This window comes from Oenanthe melanoleuca, chromosome 8 (genome assembly GCF_029582105.1).
Source record: "Oenanthe melanoleuca isolate GR-GAL-2019-014 chromosome 8, OMel1.0, whole genome shotgun sequence".
Lineage (NCBI taxonomy): Eukaryota > Metazoa > Chordata > Aves > Passeriformes > Muscicapidae > Oenanthe > Oenanthe melanoleuca.
The window spans coordinates 87803-109775 of record NC_079342.1 but is presented as its reverse complement, the minus strand read 5'-3'; the positions used below and the strand labels follow the sequence as shown (position 1 = coordinate 109775).

The window sequence follows — 21973 nt, the reverse complement described above, 5'->3', positions numbered from 1 at the left end:
GATGGTACGCATCAGATGCTGGCTGAGACAAAACCAGAAATATTTTCATCCCATATTTATGACCAAAGTCTGTTTGACTGTAACAGGCCAGTTATGTTACCATTTCATTCTTTAGCAGAAATTTCGGTCAGAGCACACCACCGCTGTTACTGTGGTGCTGTAACTGCAGCACAATGACAGCCTGCTCTTCCCTCTCCCTGAGCAGCAGAGCCAGGAGGACACCCCCATGGGCAGGGTGCTCCAAGCACGGTGCTTCCCAAACCAACCTGCTCCTGCAAACGAGCAGCCCTGTGTTCCATCAGGTGGTGTCGTGGGTCACTGCTCCAGGGCTGCAGGGAGACCTGCGCAGCACGGCATTGCTCTTGGCTAACCAAAGAGAAAAAACTGCAAAATAGGATCCCCAGAAAAGACTGCAGAGCAGACTGGTACGTGAGAAAAAGATCCAGATAGGCTTTGAATTGATCTGGTTGTGGATTAAAGTTTCTGTGGTCTGCAGCCAACATTAGATTTAAATGTAATGTGACTAGCAAGAAAACCATGTGAGAGAAGAAACACATCAGCCTGAAAACAAATTTTAAAAGAGGCAAGAAAGCAATTTTGTTAGTAAACATGATGTTTTCTGAAGGAGGACAACATAACTAATAGCTGCAGTCAGTTCCAACAGGCTGCACGTGTTAACGGGAGATACTGATGTTAGTTTAAGAAATAAAAAACATCCAGATTTTAATCAAAATAACAACATATATATGAGACACATAGTAAAGGTCCTTTATGCTCCAGAATCCCCTTAAAGTAACTTCTATATTGCAATTGTACCTTCCAGTGTCTGGGTGCACTATGTTACATCCTGAATGGCTATACATGATCACTTGAACTCAAAAAATGTTCTTTAACCTACACAATGCTTTACTGCTGTTTTTACCTTCTGGCATGAAAGAAAAAAAATTGAGCTTTACAGCAAAGCTTTACAGTACAAAAAGCATGCAGGTTTTATTTGCATCTGATTAAATGTTAAAAAGAAAAAAACCCAAAACAAATAAAAGGTAAACAAAAGCAAGTATGGTTTCATGGAGATTTTCCATACTCCAGAAGTGTCTTTGATCCCTTCTGAGCCACTGTGACGTACCTGGTCCCGTGTGGGGTGGCCTCAGTCAGCCCAGCAGCCGGCCTGGCTCGGGAAGCCGCAATGTTCCTCTGAAGGTCCCTCCTGTGGCTCACCGCTCACTGTCGGGTTGGACGGGACTGGCCACACCGGAATCTCCCGGGCTGCGTCACTCTCCTCTCCATGAGCATTTGCTTTCATTGAATCACAGAATATTCTGGGTTGGAAGGGATCTTCCCCGCGGTACCGAACCGCACCCCATGGTACCGAACCACACCCCGTGGTACCGAACTGTGCCCTGTGGTACGGAACTGTGCCCGGCCAGTACTGAACTGTGCCCTGCGGTACCGAACTGTGCCCTGTGGTACCGAACTGCACCCCGGGGTATCGAATTGTGCCCTGCGGTACCGAACTGTGCCCCGTGGTACCGAACTGCACCCTGTGGTACCGAACCGCACCCTGTGGTACCGAACCGTGCCCCACCGGTGCCAAACTGTGCCCCACCGGTACCGAACCACGCTGTGCCTGTACCGAACCGTGCCCTGTGGTACCGAACCGAACCGCGCCGTGCCCTGTGGTACCGAATCGAACCGAACCGAACCGCGCCGTGCCCGCCCCGCCGCTGCCGCGCTCCGCAGCGTGCCGGGTCCCGCAGAACGCACTCCGGCTTACATCGAAATTTTTATTAGAACAATCCCCAAGAACTGTAAAACGGTGAAGTAACAACAAAATTAAGCTCTTCCGTTATCAAAGATATTTAAACAATGGGATTATATTTCTGCATAGCAGAAGCAAACAGGGTTTAGAGCTCAAATCACCATTCTCGTGTTAATTCGGTTTCAGCAAAACAATACAATCTTAAGAATCATATTAATGAAACAGTAACCTACCTCTCATTTCTTAAACCTCAAAGAGCCATTTTTATGGTTTTAAAATTCATTATTTGGAACACATGCATGTAGACATTTTGTAGCATAGAGTAACAGACAATTTTAATATTAGTAGCACTAGTGTTACTTGAACATGAAGAAACACTCATTTTCTAATTGCTTACAGTGAAGTACAAATTACATACTACCCCAAAAATCATTGCCTGTATCAAAAGTTAAAAAAATTTAGAACAATTTATAAAACAGTTCCAGAGTAGGAAATTATCAGTCTTGAAATGGAGAAGGATCTTAATGCTTATAAACAGGCAGATAGATATATTACAGTAATATATATGTAATTTTCAGCTTTACTCCTTCTGTTGTAAGTAGCAAGAGCCCAGTTCTACCACAGTTACATAGGTACAACACACATGATCATTGTAAAGAAAGCAGAACGGGCCCTACTCAGAAGTCCACTATACCACAAATTAAAGCTATTTAAAAAAAATCTGTAAAAAAATGGAACAGTCTTGCAACACTATTGTCATGTTTTCTTCCAGACCACACCATCAACTTTCCTAATCTGACAATAGCAACAGGGAAGTGATGGATGCTGCATCACACAGTGCAAACACATCCGACATCCTCGCTACAGTTTTTCTGTTAGTCAATTTGAAATAAAATGTTTGTTTTCCTCTCCAGCCTTTTCTGTTTTGTAGTCTACATGATATAAATGAATTTCAAAATGTAAGCCAGGTAAAGTAACAGCCAGTAAGGCACTTTGTCTGCAAGGACACAGCTGTCCAGGCTGAGCAACTGGTCAAAGGGAGACATTCTGGGTTACCCAAAAACCAGTCAGTTTATTCCTCACAATCACTTCTCTGACAGCCTATTTGTGGAAGAACACTTCCTGACTATTCCAGAATCAGCCTGACGTTGCATCCACTAAAATATTTTTCTTGTTCTACAGCAGAACATGCAATAGTAAAATATTTCATTAAATTCTAACATTTAAAAGAATACTCAGCATTCTTGGACCACCCAAGAATCATCTGCTGAATACTGTTTGGAAAAAAAAAACACCTCAGCAGAAGAAGTTATCCTATCTTCTCGTTTCTGTGTTTAGTTTCCATGGGGTTATTTGTTTGTTTGTTTTGCTGGGTTTGTTTTTTGGTTTTTGGTTTATTTTTTACAAAATTTGAAGGCTTGACATTAAAACTTTGGTATAAAACATGTAAATGAAAGCCATTCAGTAATTTGTAGGGAGAGACAGTGACTCCAAACCAAACTAAACAAAGGCGATTTCATGGAAGTGATAGCAGGTGCATTCTACTGCCTTGGTTTCTACATTCTGCTTGTTCCTGATCTTGACAATGTTCTTTTTTTTTCTGCTCATGCAAAAGGGTCTTTCCTCAGCCCCACGGGCTTTTCCCAGCTCCTCCCTGGGAGCAGGAGCCCCGGGAGCCTGTGGGCACCGAGCACAGCACGTCTGACCTGCTCCACCCCGGAATTCTGGATTTTATACTAAACCAAGCAACAAAGTCAAAGTCCAAATCCATAAATGTCAATATCAGTACCTCCACTGTGGTGCACATCTGCAGACTCTGGCCCACAGGACTAATTAGTAACCATTATAATAAGATAGCCTTGTAACATCTTAGGTGAATCTTTCCCAAGTAAACATTTTCATTAATTTTGACTTAGTAATTATTAGCAAATTATTTTTATAAAGCCAATTTTAATATTAAATAATTACTACTTACTTATTGAATTTATTAATTACAAAATCTACATGATATTGCTTTGTATTTTCACAGTTCTCATAATTACATCATAAGATAATGGCTTTTAAATTTTCTTCTCAGAAAAGATGATCAGTTACATTCTAAATACTTTCACAAAATAGTGAGAGGAGCAAATTTATCCATATATATTTTTTTACCATATATAAATAATAATACAATTTAAAACTTTCACTTTTAGAAATTACTTTAGTAAATGCATAGGTTTGTTACAAAAGTTTTCTAATCAAATAACTGTATACTATTTCTGTTATGTTTTATTCCTAGTGAACTCTGGTTACATTCATATGATTAAAAAAACAAGCTATATTCAGAAATATGCTTTTTCAGTTGAGCTCCCAGTAAGACACTCAAGTCCAGTAGAAATATAGATTATGTAATGCAGTTTCTTTAGCTGAAAATTAATCAGTAGTATTAAAAAAAAAAAAAAAAAAAAAAAGCTTTGGAATATGGATTGTAATGACACCAACAGCTTTTTTAATCACAGAATGGTTACACATACCCCCAAAAGTTACTGACTTAATTTTCAGAAAATATTAGAATTATGAGGGGGGGGTGTAATCCATGCCATGTACATAATGAGAAAGGAATGATGATGATGATGATGATGATGATGATGATGATGATGATGATTATGATGATAATGAAAAACTTCATCCCTCAAAAGTCCTTTTTTTTTTTTCCCAAAGGTGGGATTCTCAGTCCTTTCCAAAAGTCAAGTGTATCTAGGGTATCTCAGGAGGGGTTACTGAAATTGAAAGGTGCCTACAGTCAGTAGCTACATTTGGAGCTGTATGCCTTTATTTTACCTTCTTTGAGTCTTAAACTGAATCCCTCATTTTTGCTTCAGGGAAAAGGCTCCACCACCACTGCACCACAGAGAAAGCTTACAAGGACACTCCCACTTGCACCTCAGGTCACTGAATTTCAAGATCTTGCCATGGCCACGACTGCAAGCATGTGGATGGTGGTCACTTGTGCATCAACATGACCCCAGATCCATGGCATGAAGGACAGTGTCACTGCCTTTGCAGTGACCACAGCCAACACAAACCAGAGAGCAAAGTTAGAAAGAGAGCAAGTTAGAGAGTAAAATCCCATTGGGATGTGGATGGTCAGTTTCCCCAGAAACTTGGCTTCAAGTCATTAGGAAAAGAATTTGTATTTCTTTTTGTGACATCAGTGGACTTCTAGGGTTAGCAAAGTATTTCCAGGTGCTGACCTCCCATCACAGAACTGGCAAATGTATGGCACATGCCACTCCTGGAAAGTGGACTGTAGTGGAATAACTTTTCAGTATACTGGAATGCATGAAAACTAGGGGCAGGTCTCAGTATGCCTGAACCCTTGGCTCACCCAGGAGGCTAATAAATTAATAAATTAAAATCTTTTTAGCTCAGCCTTGGCAGTAACAGACTTGAGAAACTCCCCAGTGTTAAGACTTTTTCCATCAGCAGAGCAGTGACAGTTCCACCTCTGGGAGGGTCATAAACCACACCAAATGTTAATGTGCTTTCTACCAGCAGGTCTATCAATGACTTCATACTAATGACTGGGCAAATTTAACAATCAAAAAGCAAACTAAATCTTCTGGAGCATCTCTCAGTAATTGAATAATTCATCCTGTTCCATGAGAAGACTTGAGTTTGGGGTCCCAGTGCCTTACTGTGTGAGCCACCGGGAGCCACTGGGACCACGTGCAGGAGGCACAGCCCTGGCCCTGGGCACCTGCACAGTCACTCCAGTGTCTTGGGAGGAGCCCTCCTAAGCCAGGCAGGGTCAATGGAACTCCTTGTGCACATACACAGAGCAAAGACTTTCAATGAAAAAGAGACTGCATTTAGTTTTGCTTTCAGTGAGGATCAACTTTCTTGTAACACAGAATGCAATCAGAGACTTGCCAGAGATAGGGGGATACTAACACATGTGCATCTCTCTTAGACATCAGCTAAAAACTATACATTCACCATCTTGTACCAGATGAAACCTCATTTGTGTGAACCACAAATCACTCCAGCTGCAGTGGGACCTTCTCTCAGTTATATCATCTTTTAGGCACAACTCCCAGAAAACTTCACTTTAAGCAGTATCAACTAAAGTCTTTTCTGATTACCTTCTTTGGGACCTGCAGGGTACCATCATGTCTTAAAAGATGCAATTGTGGATGTGATTAAAATATCACTACATTTTTTAGTTTAGGGAATCATTAATGCATGTATAATCACAGTTTAAATAGCCGTGAAATAGCTTGTACAAAAAATACAATCATAGCACCATATTTACAAATTTAGTACCATCTCCTCATTAACTAGAGTCTCAAACTATCTTTTTTATGGCTAATTAGGTTATACATTAGTGCTTTTAAAAATTGCCTGAATTTCTTTTACAAATATACACTTATAAGAAGAAACATTATATCAAAACTGCTGTCATCTAAGGCAGCAACTTGTATTACAAAAGTTATTAAAACATCATTATACACTTATAAAAGTTTCAAATTTACATTTTGCTTTTCATAGGCACTCTATAAACTAAAATGTGGCCATGTTTTCACAGCTGTTAGTTTAAGCATTTAAACTAGATAAACATTACCAATGTTGCTCTTTTTTTTTTTTTTTTATATAAGCAAAAGGAAAAAAGAATCACCCATTAACCAAAAGCATCATTTACAGGTTTTACTTTTGCCTACTTTATACACGTTTTGCTTAGAAAACACTTTTTGATGTTGAGGTTTAGCATTCATGATTCCACTGACTTCTTAGGGCTTAGTTTCTTCTTCCCTAGAATTCGGTGGAGGCTAGCTGACATGAAGTAGGGTTTTGCTGTAGATCCATCATTTCTTTCCAGGTCTTCACCTGAAAAGCAAAACCAGTCAGAAAAGAAAACAGTACAACCACACACAGTAAAAGAAACAAACCAACAGCAAAAGAAACTCAATCAAGGTAATTTAGCTTTATTATTAAGTTGATGACGGACATTATAAAATTTCTATTTTCTTAGACCACAAGAGTGTTTACATGATGCAGAGACACAAATATCTTGCTATTTTTTAACTATAGCAATATATTCTTTTTATTCTCCAGGTCTTTGGTTTGGCAGTATAGCTGGAAATTTTCAGACACTGACATTCCTCCACTGAACTCTGGCATCTTGGAAACCTCTTGCTAGAAAATGTGTCAGAAAGACAGCCATGGAACCAAGCACTTTCTAAAACTGGACCATTTTTCACTGCCTAAAATAAAGTTCATTTGAAAACTTGTTGCTGTGGACGAATAATATTCTATCTGATCTATTGTTCATTACTTAATGGGAGCATGGGAAGCAGAACAGAATATGAATTTAAAACAGCAAGGCAGACATTACTTTTTTCCCTGCAGAAGGTCATGACTCAATCACCAGTCAGGGCTCAGCCCAGCTGGTGCCATGCAGCAGTGACAGACCAGGGAACAGTTACACACCAGTGGACAGCTGGGAGGGAGGGTCACTGAAGCACAGTCATTGTGACTGCAACCCTGAAGAGGCAGACAGCTGGATCTGCAGAGCCAAACCCAGAGCCTGAGCTGTAAGGAGCAGCCAGAGAAGCTAGAGGAGGCAAATCTTAATAGATCTCCATGGCAACACATACCATATGTCTCTGGAATAAACTAACAAGAAAATATTTTGGTTTTTGAGTGCACCAACAAACTTGCTATAGTCCAGTTCATTGTAAATAACAAAGTAAATGACCATATCACAGAGCCAATATGAAAAGAAGAAGCTGCTAATTTTTCTAGGCCTCCTTCCATGAATTGCAGGTATGACTGAAAGAAAACACAGTACTTACAAAAGCAGAGGAAGAGCGTGTCAACACACATTGCATAGACGCTGAAGAACCCGTGTGCAACTAGGTAGGAGCCAATGATGACTGTCTACAAAAAACAAACCACAATAAACTCCCAAATTTCCTTCAGCACCACTGTGGTAGTATTAACACAGGTCAGAAGCCTGCTCTGCTAAGCAGATTTAGAAGAATTTAATGTCAGCTCTGTATTTCTGCTAAAGGTTACTACTGCTGTGGACAGGGATCACAGGTTCAAGGCACTGCATTCTAACATGCACTAGCTTCTAGTTTTCCAGCTGGAAATAGTTCCAAACTGGAACTATTTCAACCTCAGAGGAGAATATCTGCCAAGAATATTCTGAACTCCTTCAAGAACCACTCAGCCTAGCAATGTTCTGAAGCTTAAGGGGTTGGGGGGGCTACAAAAGGAGAAAGAGATGCATTGCATCCCCTCCCTTCCCTTAGAAGCCATACTGCCATCAGTGCCTTGCTGTCTTGGAAGCCTGAGGAGATGTGAAACCCAATTTTTCTGAGGATTCAGAGTCAGTGCAGTGCCACTTCTGCCAGAAGGATCCCAGGGACTGGAGTGCAGCAGCTCAGTCCTCCCTTGAGTGGACCAGAGAAGCTGTCAGCAGAACATGCCCTGAGTAGCCTGAACCTCCAACTGCCCCAAGCATTCAGGAGATTAAATGGTTGCCTTACCAACAATGGCACCCAGTAGTAATTTAGTGTTGGCACTTCCTGTGCAAAGACTGGTATTCTGTGTGTGAAGAAAAAGAATGCAAGAACACCTGCAAGAAGCACAGGCAGTTAGTGATTCCTTGCTAGCTCTGATTTCCAAGAATCTAAAGAATGGATAAGACAGACAACAGATCCAAGGCTGGTTTCAATAAAAGCTTGTAAACAATACATTCTTCTGTACTAATTATCTAACAGAAGAGGTATGCATATTAATCAATTACCATAAAGATATAAATGGGCCTGGAAAGACTTTAATGAGTTATTTTGTTTCACCATTCTACTGAACTTAACAGCAAAATTAATAAATAATGTAATTCTACAGTGATGACAAAATACTTTAGATCAGCTCTTGATACTAGCTTTACTTTTGACTAAAATATAATTAGTTAACTTTGCAAGTATACAGAATGCAAAATGCAGTTATTTGTAAAATAGCTTTTTGAAACTGTTTTGAAACAATTTGGAAAAACCAAACCACAACAGAACACTGCCAACCTGAATTTCTAAAAGTGCTTCATTTAAAAAAATAGAAAATCACTTTTCTGTCACAGAAAACCTTGTCTGCAATTTTGTTCAGTTCTTGCAAAAGGAGAACTGACTGTGGCTGACTTACTGGACATGAATTTGGTCTGATTCAACTACGATGCTGTGGCTGTACAAGTCCTTGCACCAGCCACACATTCAAGAGCTGTAAAAGCAATTAAGGAAAAGATACTGTCAAGGCAAACCAGGTGATGGGCAAGGGGGAGAAAAGGGGGAAAAAAAGAAAAAAGGTTTTAGTTCAATCTAGCAAATCCTAGAAACACAGAAACAGATTTCCAAATAGTCAGACTAATGAGAACCTCCAGCTGCTAACTAAACATATAGGAATATGGCAGGCATGCTTGTGGGTACCAGAAAATAGAGCATACAATTTAGAGAAAAAACCAACCAGCTTACCTACACCACCAGCAACAAGGATTTTCCCCAGAAACAGAAGGAAGTCTGTAACTTTGTCGAGAACTGCAACCCTGTTCAGCAAAGGACAAATGATACATAATCATCACAAACCCAACATTTTTATTCTTTCTCCTTAAATCCACGGATAATTGCAAAACATGACCAGAAGCTGTCTTCTGCTGGTTGTACAGGCTGACAACACAGCAGCACAGACAGGCAGTGCTGAGATGGGCGTTGCTACAGCATCATCTAAGCAGGAAAAAAGCACTGAGCCTTTGTTAAGGCCTTAAGGTAGCAATGCTGCTACAGGACTGACATGAAGACTGCTCATTCCTCAAGCTGGTTTAAAAAATCAACCCAAAACTTCAAAATATTTTTATTTCAGCCTTACTTCTAGGGCACAGATAAGCCAGGCCAGAAGAGGGGAAGTACACATTAGAACAAAAAGCAATATTTATGTATGTAGGCCTCCTTTTCACTTGGTCCTACCTGGCCATCTTTCATGACCCCACCCATAACATGCCACATCTGCTGTTTTAAGACATCATGGTACAACACAGAAGGCAGGAGACCTCAAAGCAGGAAGGTAATCACAGATGAAAGAAGGTCACAGAAAAGCTGACAATAAATCTGCAGCTCTCATTGAAGCACAGCAGGGAGTTTCTGCTCAATGTCCAGCCTGTCTAATCAGAAACTACAGATAAATAATGAGATGAAAAATGAACTCTGTATCATGAACCTCGTGACAGCACCGAGGGTTATATTCCCATTATGGATATGGTAATATACAGAACTGTGAAAAATAAATGTCAAGAGCTACTAAAGAGACAAATCATCAGTAACCTGTCAGAATTCGGATTTAGCAAAATACACAAGATATAAACATCTTTATTTGAAACAACAGAATTATATGTCTAGCTTTTAACTATTGTTCTTCCTGACTAGGAGCAAAGTCATAAAGGGTAGAGAGGTGATAATTCTGTAAGGAAATTAAGGCAGCTTCTCTTTTCTATTCTTTTTCTATTTTCATATTTCTATTTCATACAGGCATTACACAGTATGGACATCACTGTCCTGATACCACTGCAGGTAACACAGTGAATGCATTCCATCTCCCAACTCCAGTCCTCTCCTTTCCTTTCTTAAGCATCCTTTCCACTTTCCTCTTTCAGCCTTCCCCTCCATTTCTCTCCTCCCAGTCCTTCATTTAATGCCTCACACCCCTCACCAGTTTTACTGAGTCTCTTGCTTGGCAATTAGATTGTGTGCTATTGCATCCATACAGCCTTCTCCTAAGTTATTCTCCTATTATTTTTTGATGTTACAGTAGCAAAGAGGAGCCAGAAGCAATGAAGGAATGTACTGATGAGGACAGGGAGTTTGGTGACATGCTTGGTAGTGGTGAAAAGGGCCAGGAGATTTCCAAGCATCAGAGGAGATCTGGTTATGTTAAAGACAATCTTTTTGAAGGCAAAGTATTCTGCCTTCTATACTTCCACTCCCTGACACCTTGTAAGATTTCTGAATGACTCTGAAGACTTAGGTTTTTCTGCTTTCCCTTTCTCAGACCAAGTGGACAAAAGCTCAAAAAACAAGCAAATGGCAAATGATGAGCACCCCATTCCCATTCCCAGATCTCCTCTCAGGGGCTGCACTTGTTTCTTGGAGGCATTATTACAATGTACTGGGTACTGAGGAATTCAAAGGACCAATCTTGAAAGCCCATGAGATTACACCAGCTCTGCAGAGGTTACTGCCCTGGACAGCCTGCTGTTTTACACTGAGTGTAAGGAGTGAGGCCATGTCTGAGGACAGAAGCAGCACTTGGAGGAGACAGGGGAGAGGCAGGAAGCGTGCCCACAGAGTGCAGCAGCAGGAACTCCTGACATTTCCAAGGACTGGGAGACAGGCCCTTACCTCACCACATTCCTCATGAGCAAATAGAATGCATCCTTAGCCGAGGTGCAGAAGTTTTTACCATATATGGCAATCTGCAAAATAAGAGTAGCTGTTAAGTATTTTCAATAATTAGGATACCTTCTTGTATGCCAGGATCTACCTGCATGTAATGCATAATTCTCCCAAATATGTGGCCTTGAAACTCAGATGGACATAAATCACTTTCTTCAGTCAGCTGCTACTTCTCAATGCTTCCCATCAGGCTGGGACAGAATATTACCAATCTTTCCCCTTCAAATCACCTGGTGATGAGCATGCCACCCCTGGTCATCTCACAGGTAGTAGACTCAGTACTGAGTCTACTGAGTCTGCCAAGCAGAGCAAAAAAGGTACTTGTTGAGGGATTCTTCTCCCTTTGCTAGTTACCTACACTGTATTTATAGTCAGTGGAAAAGAATAGGCACTTGTAGAGCTGAAGTGAGCTGACCCCTCTAGTTATCTCCTTGGACCTGATGCTGCGTTCCCTGAAGAAGAAATCAGCATAAAGTAAAGGAACTAAAGTTATTCAGGAACAAAACCACTTCTTCCTGGAATACTGTCCACCAGGGTAAGATACACTAGAACAACTCTCAGCTCAGACAGTTTATGAACTGAAAGAAGAAAAGAAAGATTGTAAAAAACAACACCAAGATGGCAAAAATTTGAAACATCAATTGCATCAACACAAGTTGTAATGGACCCACTACAGCCACCTCCTTTGAGACATAAAGTCTGTGACTGTACCATGCAATCATTGAAATTGCTTCAAGCCAGAACATTCCAGGCTGAAATCTGTGTATGTTAATTTATGTGAAGATTTCTCTTATCTGGAAGCTAAGAAGGTTTGAGAGAAATATCACTGCTGCTGCTAGTAGAATTTGTGCTTTTAACTTCCAGGTGGAAATACAACTATCACATGCCTTCTGATCTCCTTATTCAAATATCACCTCCAAACAGAAATGTCATCAATATGCAATATGAAATAAGCTAATATTCTTATTGAAATCAGGATATCAATTATTGAATTACAAGGGGAGTTAACCAGTTATTCCATCCCTTCCTACTTATTTTGGGGGTGAGGGTAATGGACAAAGACAGGAAAAAAAAAGAGGCTGAAATTATAAGGAAAAAAATCATCTTACTTTTTCATGGTAGAACCACATGCATTTACTGAAAACTCCCATAAATCCTGTTTATTCAGCAGGTTCAAGTACTGCTGGCTTCTGATCAACTAGTAGTGTTTAGGATATTTTAGTGTCCTAGATAGGGGAGGCCACATGCAGACACAGGACATACCATGATGTAGGCATTTCTGTTTATAAATTTTAAGAATTTTTCCAATAACCAGAAACAGCACTTGAGGCAGCCGAGAAGGAATCTAGTGAAGGAGTTCTGAGTACCTGAAAAGTGCAGGAGAGGGTACATCATACATAGAACTCATGAACAGTCTTCAGTATATAGAAAGAAGAAGAAGAAGAAGAAGAAGAAGAAGAAGAAGAAGAAGAAGAAGAAGAAGAAGAAGAAGAAGAAGAAGGAGAGGATCTTAAATTGTGACATTATTTCTTTATTTCTAGGTATGGACTCTCTCTCTCAATCAAATTTAACTCCCAACTTTCAATTAAATCATACTCATATCCCATCTGAACTTTGCATTAGGTTCCCAAGAACATAGACTCAGTTCAAGTAAATGAACATAAATTTTCTGGCTTCAGAAGAAACTACAATGGATAATGTGGAATTAGTCTCTTTTCCTTGCTAAAAAACAGCTTGGGAAACGAAGAAAGTAATTTAGCAAAGGTCTTAACAACTTAGGGCAGATTAGTAAATCTCACCTTTCAGTTTGTGATCCAGGTACTCCAGTATTATTCTAATAAGTTGGACAATTGCAATAATTAAGGCTCCAAATGCCAGTGAACCTGTATGGTATCTAAAAACAAAACATTTGACTGTTACAACATGTGCCTACCTACATGGATGTATGTATGCACATGGGCATGCATACACAAATAAAACAGCAAGTGAAGGAAGGTCCATTAGTGGGAATTACATAAAATTAAGGGACCTTCACCCTGATCCACCACAGAGGAGCAGGATAAAGCCATTGGTGCTGCTGGTGTTTGTGAGGGCTGTGTCTGCCTCTCAATCTGGGTGCACATGTGTTGTATATATGTATTTCATGTGTCTGTCCACTCAGAGTACCTGCTCAGCATCACAACTGGCTGGACCTTCCCCAGATAACCACATCTTCCCCATTGTGCTGGTTGGATGGACTAGAGTTAGTCTTTTCCACAGTAGCTTGTGCTATGTTGTGTTCTGGATTTTTGACCAGGACAGTTTTGGAACACTGTTTTAGCCACTGTTGAGCAGCACTTGCTCGGCACCAAGGACTGCTCTGCTCCTCACCCTGCCCCACTGTAAGCAGGCTGGGGGTGCATGAGGGGCTGGGAGGGGACATGGCAGGACAGCTGATGCCAAACAACCCCAGGGATCCCTCACACCACCCTGTGCTGTGCTCAGCAGTAACAGCTGATGGAAGAGGGCTGGGAGAGGAGCACCTGGAGTCACAAAGTTTGTCTTTCCAAGACACTGCTATACACAAAGCCCTGCTGTACTAAGAATGGCTGAACACAAGCGTGCCTGGGGGAAATGGGGAATTAATTCCTTGCTCTGCATGCTTGTGCATACAGCTTTCTTTTATTGATTAAACTGTCTTCATCCCAGCCCATGCATTTTCACATTTTCAGATTGTCTCCTCCGCCACACTGTGGGGAAACAAGCAGGCAGCTCTGGGGGGCTTGACTGCCACCCAGATTAAACCACAATGCTGTTCTCAAACTGGCTTCCCTGGACGTAAAAAGGGCACGTGTCAGAGACATGCCAAGGCTCACCCCAGCTCCACAGCCTTACCGTATTGCTCGTCCGAACGAAGAGAAGAGTGGCCACAGTGGAATATCAGCTGGTTTTTGATAGGCCCAGTAATAAGAGGCAAAGGCACCAGCAAGGGTACACTGACCCAGTGCAATTGCAAAGTTCACCAGCCAGAGAAAGACAAAGGCATTGGCTAACTGGAAGATGAAGATGTACTTATGGTACAAGCTTTCTCCTCCATAAAAAGCAAAAGTACACTGAGCACCTGGGCACAGTTTAGTCACATTGGTTGTGTTAAAAGTCTAAATAGAAAGAAAATAAACAACACAGTCATAAGCAATGAATTATATGTACATAGCCTCTTGAAGTTTAGCAGGTTAATACAAATAACATAACTCTGCTTGATGTTTCCTTATCACAGTCAAAACTACAACACCATGTAACCTGTTTACATATTTAAGGCTTCATATCAAGGACTTACACAGTCTTATGCAAAGACAACTTTAAACTCAGAATTAGCAAACAGGGCTGCTCACCACATCCTTGAAACCTAAATAAATGGAATTTGAATTTCAGGAATCTATTTTTAAGATAGATAAATGCTTCATTAAAGAACATCTGCTCAATTAGGAAAAAAAAAATTACTTGAAAACTAGAGGCCAAGTGGGATGTTCAGGTAAATCACCATGGTTGAAATGAAAAACTGAGCTATACAATTTAATACAAACTGTGGTTGTGGTCACAACTTAACTTATGTATCTCAGACTATTAAAAAAGGGAGTAATCTTTACACTGCATTACTTTTCCTTATTTCTAGCATTCACTTCATGCATTTGCTTGGTTTGGACATGAAATGAAATCAGATCAATTCTAATTCCTTTCTCTTGTAGTATTTAGACATCAGCAGGGTGTGCATCACCACTTCAATACAATAAAATTTAATGCATCAGTTTCTGCTCATGCCCTTCCCTGCACCCAGGGACAGACAGGGACACCCAGGGACAGCCAGGGCTGAGCCCCTCTCTCTGGGCTCCTCTCCAGGCTGAGCAGCCCCAGCTCCTTCAGCCTTTCCTGGCACAGAGATGCTGCAGCCCTTGCTCAGCTCCAGGAGCTCCTGTCCTGCTGTGCTGAGGATGCAGAGCTGCACAGAGCCCTGCAGAGGAGCCTGGTGCATAATATTTGATAAATATTTCCAGTTTTTAAAGAATCCTTGAATTCAAATCCACAAGTAAAAAATTTGACTGAAGGCCAAATTAAAAAAAAAAAAAACCAAAAACAACCAACAGTATTTTTTGAGCTTCATAAAGGTAATTACTGTGCCAGAAGAAGCTAAGCTTCTGTTTCAAATCATGGCTAGTCCTTGAGCATGTTTGAGGTGCAGCTTTCAAAGTTTGCCACTGCCTTTGGAAAAACAAAAAACAAACTCCTCACAAATTCAAGAACATCTTTCAAAAAATTTTATTTTAATCTCTTCCTTTCTCACCCTGTAAATTAGAATGTTAATATTTACAGGACAGTTTAGCAGAAAAACTAGTTTATGTCTGTTAAATAAAATAGTGTTACCTGAACATTAGGTAATATTTTCAGATATAACATTGGGACTCATTACTTAAAATATGCACATTTTTTACTAGCAGTGCATTTAATAGTGATTAAGAACTGCCATTAGTATAGCTCTCACTATAGGTTAATATTTGTCACACTTACCTCCGGGTCACAAGTCAGGTTTGCATACTTGCACAGTGTTTGATTAGCCATTATTTTATATATAGGTTCTCCTGATGTGGCCAGAAAACTGAAGGAAATATTTTAAGGAGAAATCACAGAACTGTGGTTTTTGAGCAGCTTAAGATTCTGCACTGGGTAACCACTAGCTCTAAAGAACTTGTGTAGACAACAGAAAAACTGTTCTTGCTCTGCAGGGATGTATCTGATGGGTTGACAGACAAGACCAAGCACTCTCATTAATTAGAGACATAAGGCAAACTCATATCTGGAGCTGCAACAACCCCTGACCAGAATGGTTTTGTAACCTTGAACATTGTCCCCATCTCTCCTCCACATCTCTCTTTGACAAGGCAGACAATGAAGTAATTCTTGTATTTTGGCAGAAGCAGATATAGAACATAAGGATGAATTAACACTGCCCTGAACAACAACAACTGACCCTCTTTGAAATATGAAATAAGAATAATATATGAAATAACAGCTGGTTTTTAAATAGCAGTTTTCCCCTTTTTTTAATCCTTAGCAAACCCTTGCAGTTCAGGAACAAACAGTGGTTGCTATTAGGCAATTGAGAGAATATAGTGCACTGCATATTCTCTCTCTCCTTTCTCATATTTTTCTGAACAAAACACACAGAAAACCCACTCCACCTCCAGTTAACTAAGCAACCATTAGCAGCAGGCCTGTGGAGCACACGGCACATTAAAGATCAAACTCACTCTTGGCTGAGGCCCTTTTTACCCTCTGGAGTCAACCTTATGCAGTGCACAAGGTTTTGTATGATTCCCCTGCCTCAGCCTGAATTTTAGCCCAGTTTTTTTTTTTTTTTCTGTTCAAATAAAATCACTGTCTGGTTCATACATCACACACAGATGGGCAGTGTGGAAGACTGCATCAAGAAAAGTAAGTGCTAAGTGACCAAACAGCCCTCTTAATATTGGTTTAATTACTGTGAAATAGCAGAAAATTATCTAGACTTGCAGACCAGAAGTCTTGCTCCACATAGGTACACAGACAGAAGGATACACAGCTGTCACAGCCCAGTAGGAAATACAAATTGCAATGAGTAAGAAGGTGACAATTGGGTAGAATAGTGTAGACATTATATAGCCAATTGCCCTATAAAAGAAACAAAATATACCAATAAGCTACAACAATTCCAGAAACAAGCTTTTTATCAGTCCTCTTCTAGCAATTTTACTTTCAGAACCTTGTTGACACTCATAGCATAACCTAGTACTGGCTCTCAGAATATTGCAGGAATTTTTTTCATATGTTTTCAAACCTTGACTTAGTCATTTCTACCACTCCACTTTTATCAATTTGTCATGTTCCAACCTGTCCTTTGCTTTGACCTTCTTCATGACTGCTTTGGAGATCCATCTCTTTCCAGACCATTAACTGATTTCCATGACATCCTCTTGCTGCAGACATTACCCTTAATGTGCTTATCCCCCTCTGCTCATCCTGTGTTCTTTCATTCCCACAGACCTGAAACTACCTTGTTCTATTTTGTATTTGACCCCTCTGTTCCCAGAAACATTCCTGAGTTAAGTGCTGGCTATTCAGAGGCAGAGACAGTAAATTGTCTTTGCAATGCAGGGACAGACTGACAGCTTCCTGCAAATATGAGACTTTCCTTGCACATGCCACAGGTAAGTGGTGCTCACCTATGACTACTGGAAGTCAAAACAAGTAATTGCCTTTACCTGTTGACAGCTTAGAGAGCCTCTTTTAACAGCAGGGCATATGTAGACTGATATTGCACTGCTAATTCCTGTGGCTAGAATGTGACTAGTGAGCAGAACTTGAGCATGCCAGCTCCTGCCCTGCCAGGGCTCATTCCCTGTAAGTGGGAGTTGATACCAGCCCTCTTGGCAAACCTGCTGCTATCCCAGAAGTGAAGTATCTGACTGGATGTGAATTCAGAAATGTGCTTTGTTCACTGAAACTGACAGGCTGGCTCTCTTTATCACAAGCCTTTTTGTCTAGTACTATTTCCTACAGTATTTCTCCTACGACTTAGGGCACTTCTGATGCTATTTGTTTTATAGGATGCAGTTTCCAGAATGCAAAAGGAGAAAAATTTACTCAGTTTCTAAAGGTAAAGTAGTAAATGCTGGCAGGAATGCAAGGAAACTGTCATGTGCAATCCAGAGGTAATGAGCAAAACATCAATTGTTGTCTGAGTCCAGGGACAAAAAAGTCCATTATGGGTCACACAGGAGAACACTGCCTTATGCTGTCTGAAAAATAATCACAACGAATTAGTTGTGTTCAGCAGTTATTGGCAGGCCTCTTAGTTACCATTAAGACCATGGCCTATCACTCCAAAACACCGAGTAACAACTGCTGTTCCCAACTATGGATTTCAAGTCAATTGTTGGCATTATAACTGCAACATTTTTGAAAATGTAGCTAAAAGGTGTTGAAAAACATAATTTGATATCCAGTCATTAGCACCATACTTTTTATCTTCCCAAATCCAGGACGTGGTCTGTTTGGTTTACAGTAATTACATACAGTGTTTCACCTCACCCATTATGCACAAGAGAAGAAAGTTCACCTTCAAGTGACCTTTCCATGGTGCTGGAAAACTACAGAATGTCATTACTAGTCAGCAAGAAGTTTATGAACTTTCTAAAATCCTTCCACCTGTCAAGATTGTGAACAAAAGTTCTGAAGAATGTTAAAAGTGTTCCTGGATTTTAATGAACAGGAATTAAAGAGTATAATTTAGTGATGCCTAAATTAATTGCTATGCTTTAATTGCACAGATGAACTGAGAGCTAATTCTATGTGCTCTGAGAACACAGCCTTGCTTTCAGGGCCTATGGCACCATAGCCTATTTGCAATGAAACCCAAGGGCCTGATGTTTTAAGTCAGTCAGTTTTAAGTCCATTTATACTTTGCAATATTCCCATTTAAAAAAAACCAAAAAACAACAAACCAAACCCAAAAAACCAAAACAACAAAAACATTAAATGTTCACACTGTGTAAAACAGGAACCACTGTGAACAAAGCCTATACAGATTTCAGGAAACACACAATGAAGAGGTCCCTTAGGCCCTAAGCTCTCACATCCTGCTCTGCTTTCTTCTTTACTCAGAGCAAAAAAGAAATATCTTAGAGTGCACCCTCTTACAATGTCTGGTCACAGAAGTCTCCTTTTCTCTCTGCAGATTTATGCCTGTCCACACAAAAGTTTGACTGGAGCCAGTAAAATCTCCTAGTCTTTCCTAAATAGAAGCCACAGCCAAAACAACACCAACCCTCCACCACAGGTTTATGAGTCCAGAGAGAATCCAATGACAGAGCAAAGTTGGCCCTTGTAGGTTCCAGGCTCCTATGACCAGAACAGCACCCTAGCTTTTCTGCTGAGACGGCTTCTTTGCACTAAGGATATGTGGTAACACAACAGTGTATGTATTCTTCAGGCAAGAAGTGGAGAGATAAAAAATTCCTTACTTTAAAAGAGAAAGCTCTATTAAGCACAACCTCATGAAAGGGTAACTGGCAATCCCTGAACGCCTCCCTTGAACTCCTTATTGAACCCTTCTGGTTCAACAAATGCAGTGTTGGATTTTAGACCCCAATTTTCTGCCCTTGGTAGAGCAAGATGGAGCTCAAGAAGAGTGTACTCTAGAGATAATTTAATAAAATTCAACTTATATTAAGACCAGACTAACCTACCTACTACCTTCCTCCAACAGTGCAATAGCAATCCGGATCCGATTTCTTAGGAAGATCAGCATCAGTATGATTATGACCTCAACACCACAAAGTATTATCACTGCGAACAAGCAAATAAAGAAGTTAGATTTATCAAGAACCAATCCAATATGTTGCCTCTGTGTTTTTTCTTGTAATATGAAGTATTATTCATGAATTCTGTAAAATTCTCTTTCTCCAACTGCACCTGCCAATCTTCAATCCCATTTCATAGGTTTCTAAGTTCCATTGTAAAAAAATTCTATATTCAGAGAGTTAGAATGTGTATGACCCTGATATTGATATTTTAACAGAAAAATGGAACCTATATAATTCTCAGAAAACACAGGTAATTTTACGATTCTAAGACACAAAGAAGTGTAGTTATTAATGTGACTTATTAATCTCATTTCTGGGGCTCTCAAAGAAGGAGAAAAAATAATCTGACAAAGAAAGGTACCCCTCCTTATGCAACTTCATCATGATGAACTTAATTATTGCCTTCTGCTTTCCCCATGATGAAGACTGAACACACAGGAAGTAGAATGCTAACAACAAAAGATTTTTTCACTCTTATCACTAGTGTGATTGCATTATCTCCCCTTACAGATATACCAGTCTCCTTGAAAAAAAACACATTTTTACACAATAGAGAGAAAGGGATTTCTGCTTTCTTTTCTGAGCATCATGTGTGGAGGAGGAGATTTAACAAGGCAGAAAGTGCATCAAGACACTGAGTGATTTTCCTGAATCCCCATTAACAGATAGGAAATTTAAAGGGCACTTACTAAATGCTAACCATGTTTGCCTCAGTTGCAGGTACACTTTGAAGTCTGTCTGGAATCCAATATCATAAACAGTGAGGTCAGATCCAGGTATTCCTTTAAGATGATCATATTCCCAGTAACAATGCCAGATGCCTTTCAAAAAACAATCAATATAATAGGAGCATGTCTGAAGAGTGCAAAGACAAATTTAAAAAAAAATCTTACAAGCCAAATGTTTTGCTTTTGTATAAGCCTGTCAGGTAAGCAAAACCCAAAAATGCATCACTATGAGACTAGTCAATTATGATATCACATATTCAGGAAAGAAATATCAGTACAAGTGATTACAGAACAAGCATACTGTGCATGTAATACAAGTTACTACATATGCTGCTAAGTATCAGCACAGCTGAATTCTTGCCACATTTTGCTGCTATTTATGTCCTTCTCACTTAATTGGGCCTAAAACTAGGCATTAATTCACCCAATTGTACCATTTAATTAAAGTAACTACTGATTTTCCTTGCCCAGACTTAAGCAGTAAGAAAAAATAGTCTCAGAGGCCAGAAAACTACACCTACCATATCCTATAATTCCAATCACACCAAAGATGAAAATCCAGAAGAGAACCCCAGCTGTGAACCTCAATAACACAAGGAACAGCAGACTCAGCAACATTGCAATGAACAGCCCACTAGAAAGTGAAGAAACAAACACAGGAAATACGAGTGTGAGAATCCATTCACTTTCTTGCCTTCCTTTTACTCCAAATGAGGGTCACTTCATTTCACATAATAGCACGGTTTGCAAAAATGTATCTCAAAAGCTTTGTCATGAAATACATTCTGATGGCTTTTTACATTATATATGATGATCTCACAGGGCCTGAAATGTTTATGTGCACTAGGTTCTCAGGCTGCTTGAATGGGATTAATATAATGACTTTTTGTCACTTAGACCAGCTGAAAACTCACTGCCTTCTTCAGGCCACAGTCTAATCTACAGTACAGAAAGTTAAATTGGAGGAATACCTATGTATGGGGAAGTTGCTGATTTATGCCCTCCACAGAAAATCCCTGCTTGCAAAGAAATAATGTTAGTAAACAACATTCTAGGAGCTTCCTAGGAAAAACAAATAATTAAATTTAGGAGGAAAACCATCAGGAGGTTAGGAGGACATAATTTCTACTCATCACAGCTTCTATTAACAAGAAGAGGAAATGATCAGGGCACTGATGAATAGACACTGTTAAGAACATTTCTATGGAGGCCCTAGGAAAGACATCTACAGTGCCTTCTCTTCATCAAGATAATTAATATAATATAATATAATATAATATAATATAATATAATATAATCTTTAATTTCACTCCTAGAAAGCAGGTCAAAAAGGAAAAATTATTGCAAAAGGCTTTTTTACTCCATGAGACTTTCTAAAAAATTATGAAGAAAGCAATATGAATATTAATCCCATCAAACAAATATCCAGCTCAGGTGCTTCAAAGAACACTTCATGTCTCATTATTTTCAGTAGGTGTTACATCAGAATCTTTTATTTGTACAGACTCAAAAAAAACTTAAACCTCATTCCTGCCTGTGTTCAGTAACTTTTCTTCTGAATGTTCCCAGCTTATTTAGCCAATAGACAAAGCTAGAAAATGGAGCAGCCTCATCATAAAAAATCAC

General features: G+C 39.8%; 1 protein-coding gene across 1 annotated transcript in view; it reads right to left on the bottom strand.

The window, feature by feature from the left end:
- Positions 1 to 1770: 1770 nt before the first annotated feature.
- SLC44A5 (solute carrier family 44 member 5) overlaps positions 1771 to 21973 on the bottom strand; it is a 62357-nt gene continuing 42154 nt past the window's right edge. Inside the window, exons 10-22 of the mRNA XM_056497651.1 lie at positions 20869 to 20981; positions 20309 to 20440; positions 19503 to 19602; positions 16834 to 16926; positions 15787 to 15874; positions 14119 to 14381; positions 13044 to 13138; positions 12508 to 12611; positions 11191 to 11264; positions 9274 to 9344; positions 8296 to 8384; positions 7597 to 7681; positions 1771 to 6628 (exon numbers count right to left, since the gene is read on the bottom strand). Of these exons, the coding sequence (XP_056353626.1) occupies positions 6513 to 6628; positions 7597 to 7681; positions 8296 to 8384; positions 9274 to 9344; positions 11191 to 11264; positions 12508 to 12611; positions 13044 to 13138; positions 14119 to 14381; positions 15787 to 15874; positions 16834 to 16926; positions 19503 to 19602; positions 20309 to 20440; positions 20869 to 20981 (1423 nt within the window). The 3' untranslated portion in view covers positions 1771 to 6512. The remainder of the gene's footprint in view (positions 6629 to 7596; positions 7682 to 8295; positions 8385 to 9273; positions 9345 to 11190; positions 11265 to 12507; positions 12612 to 13043; positions 13139 to 14118; positions 14382 to 15786; positions 15875 to 16833; positions 16927 to 19502; positions 19603 to 20308; positions 20441 to 20868; positions 20982 to 21973) is intronic.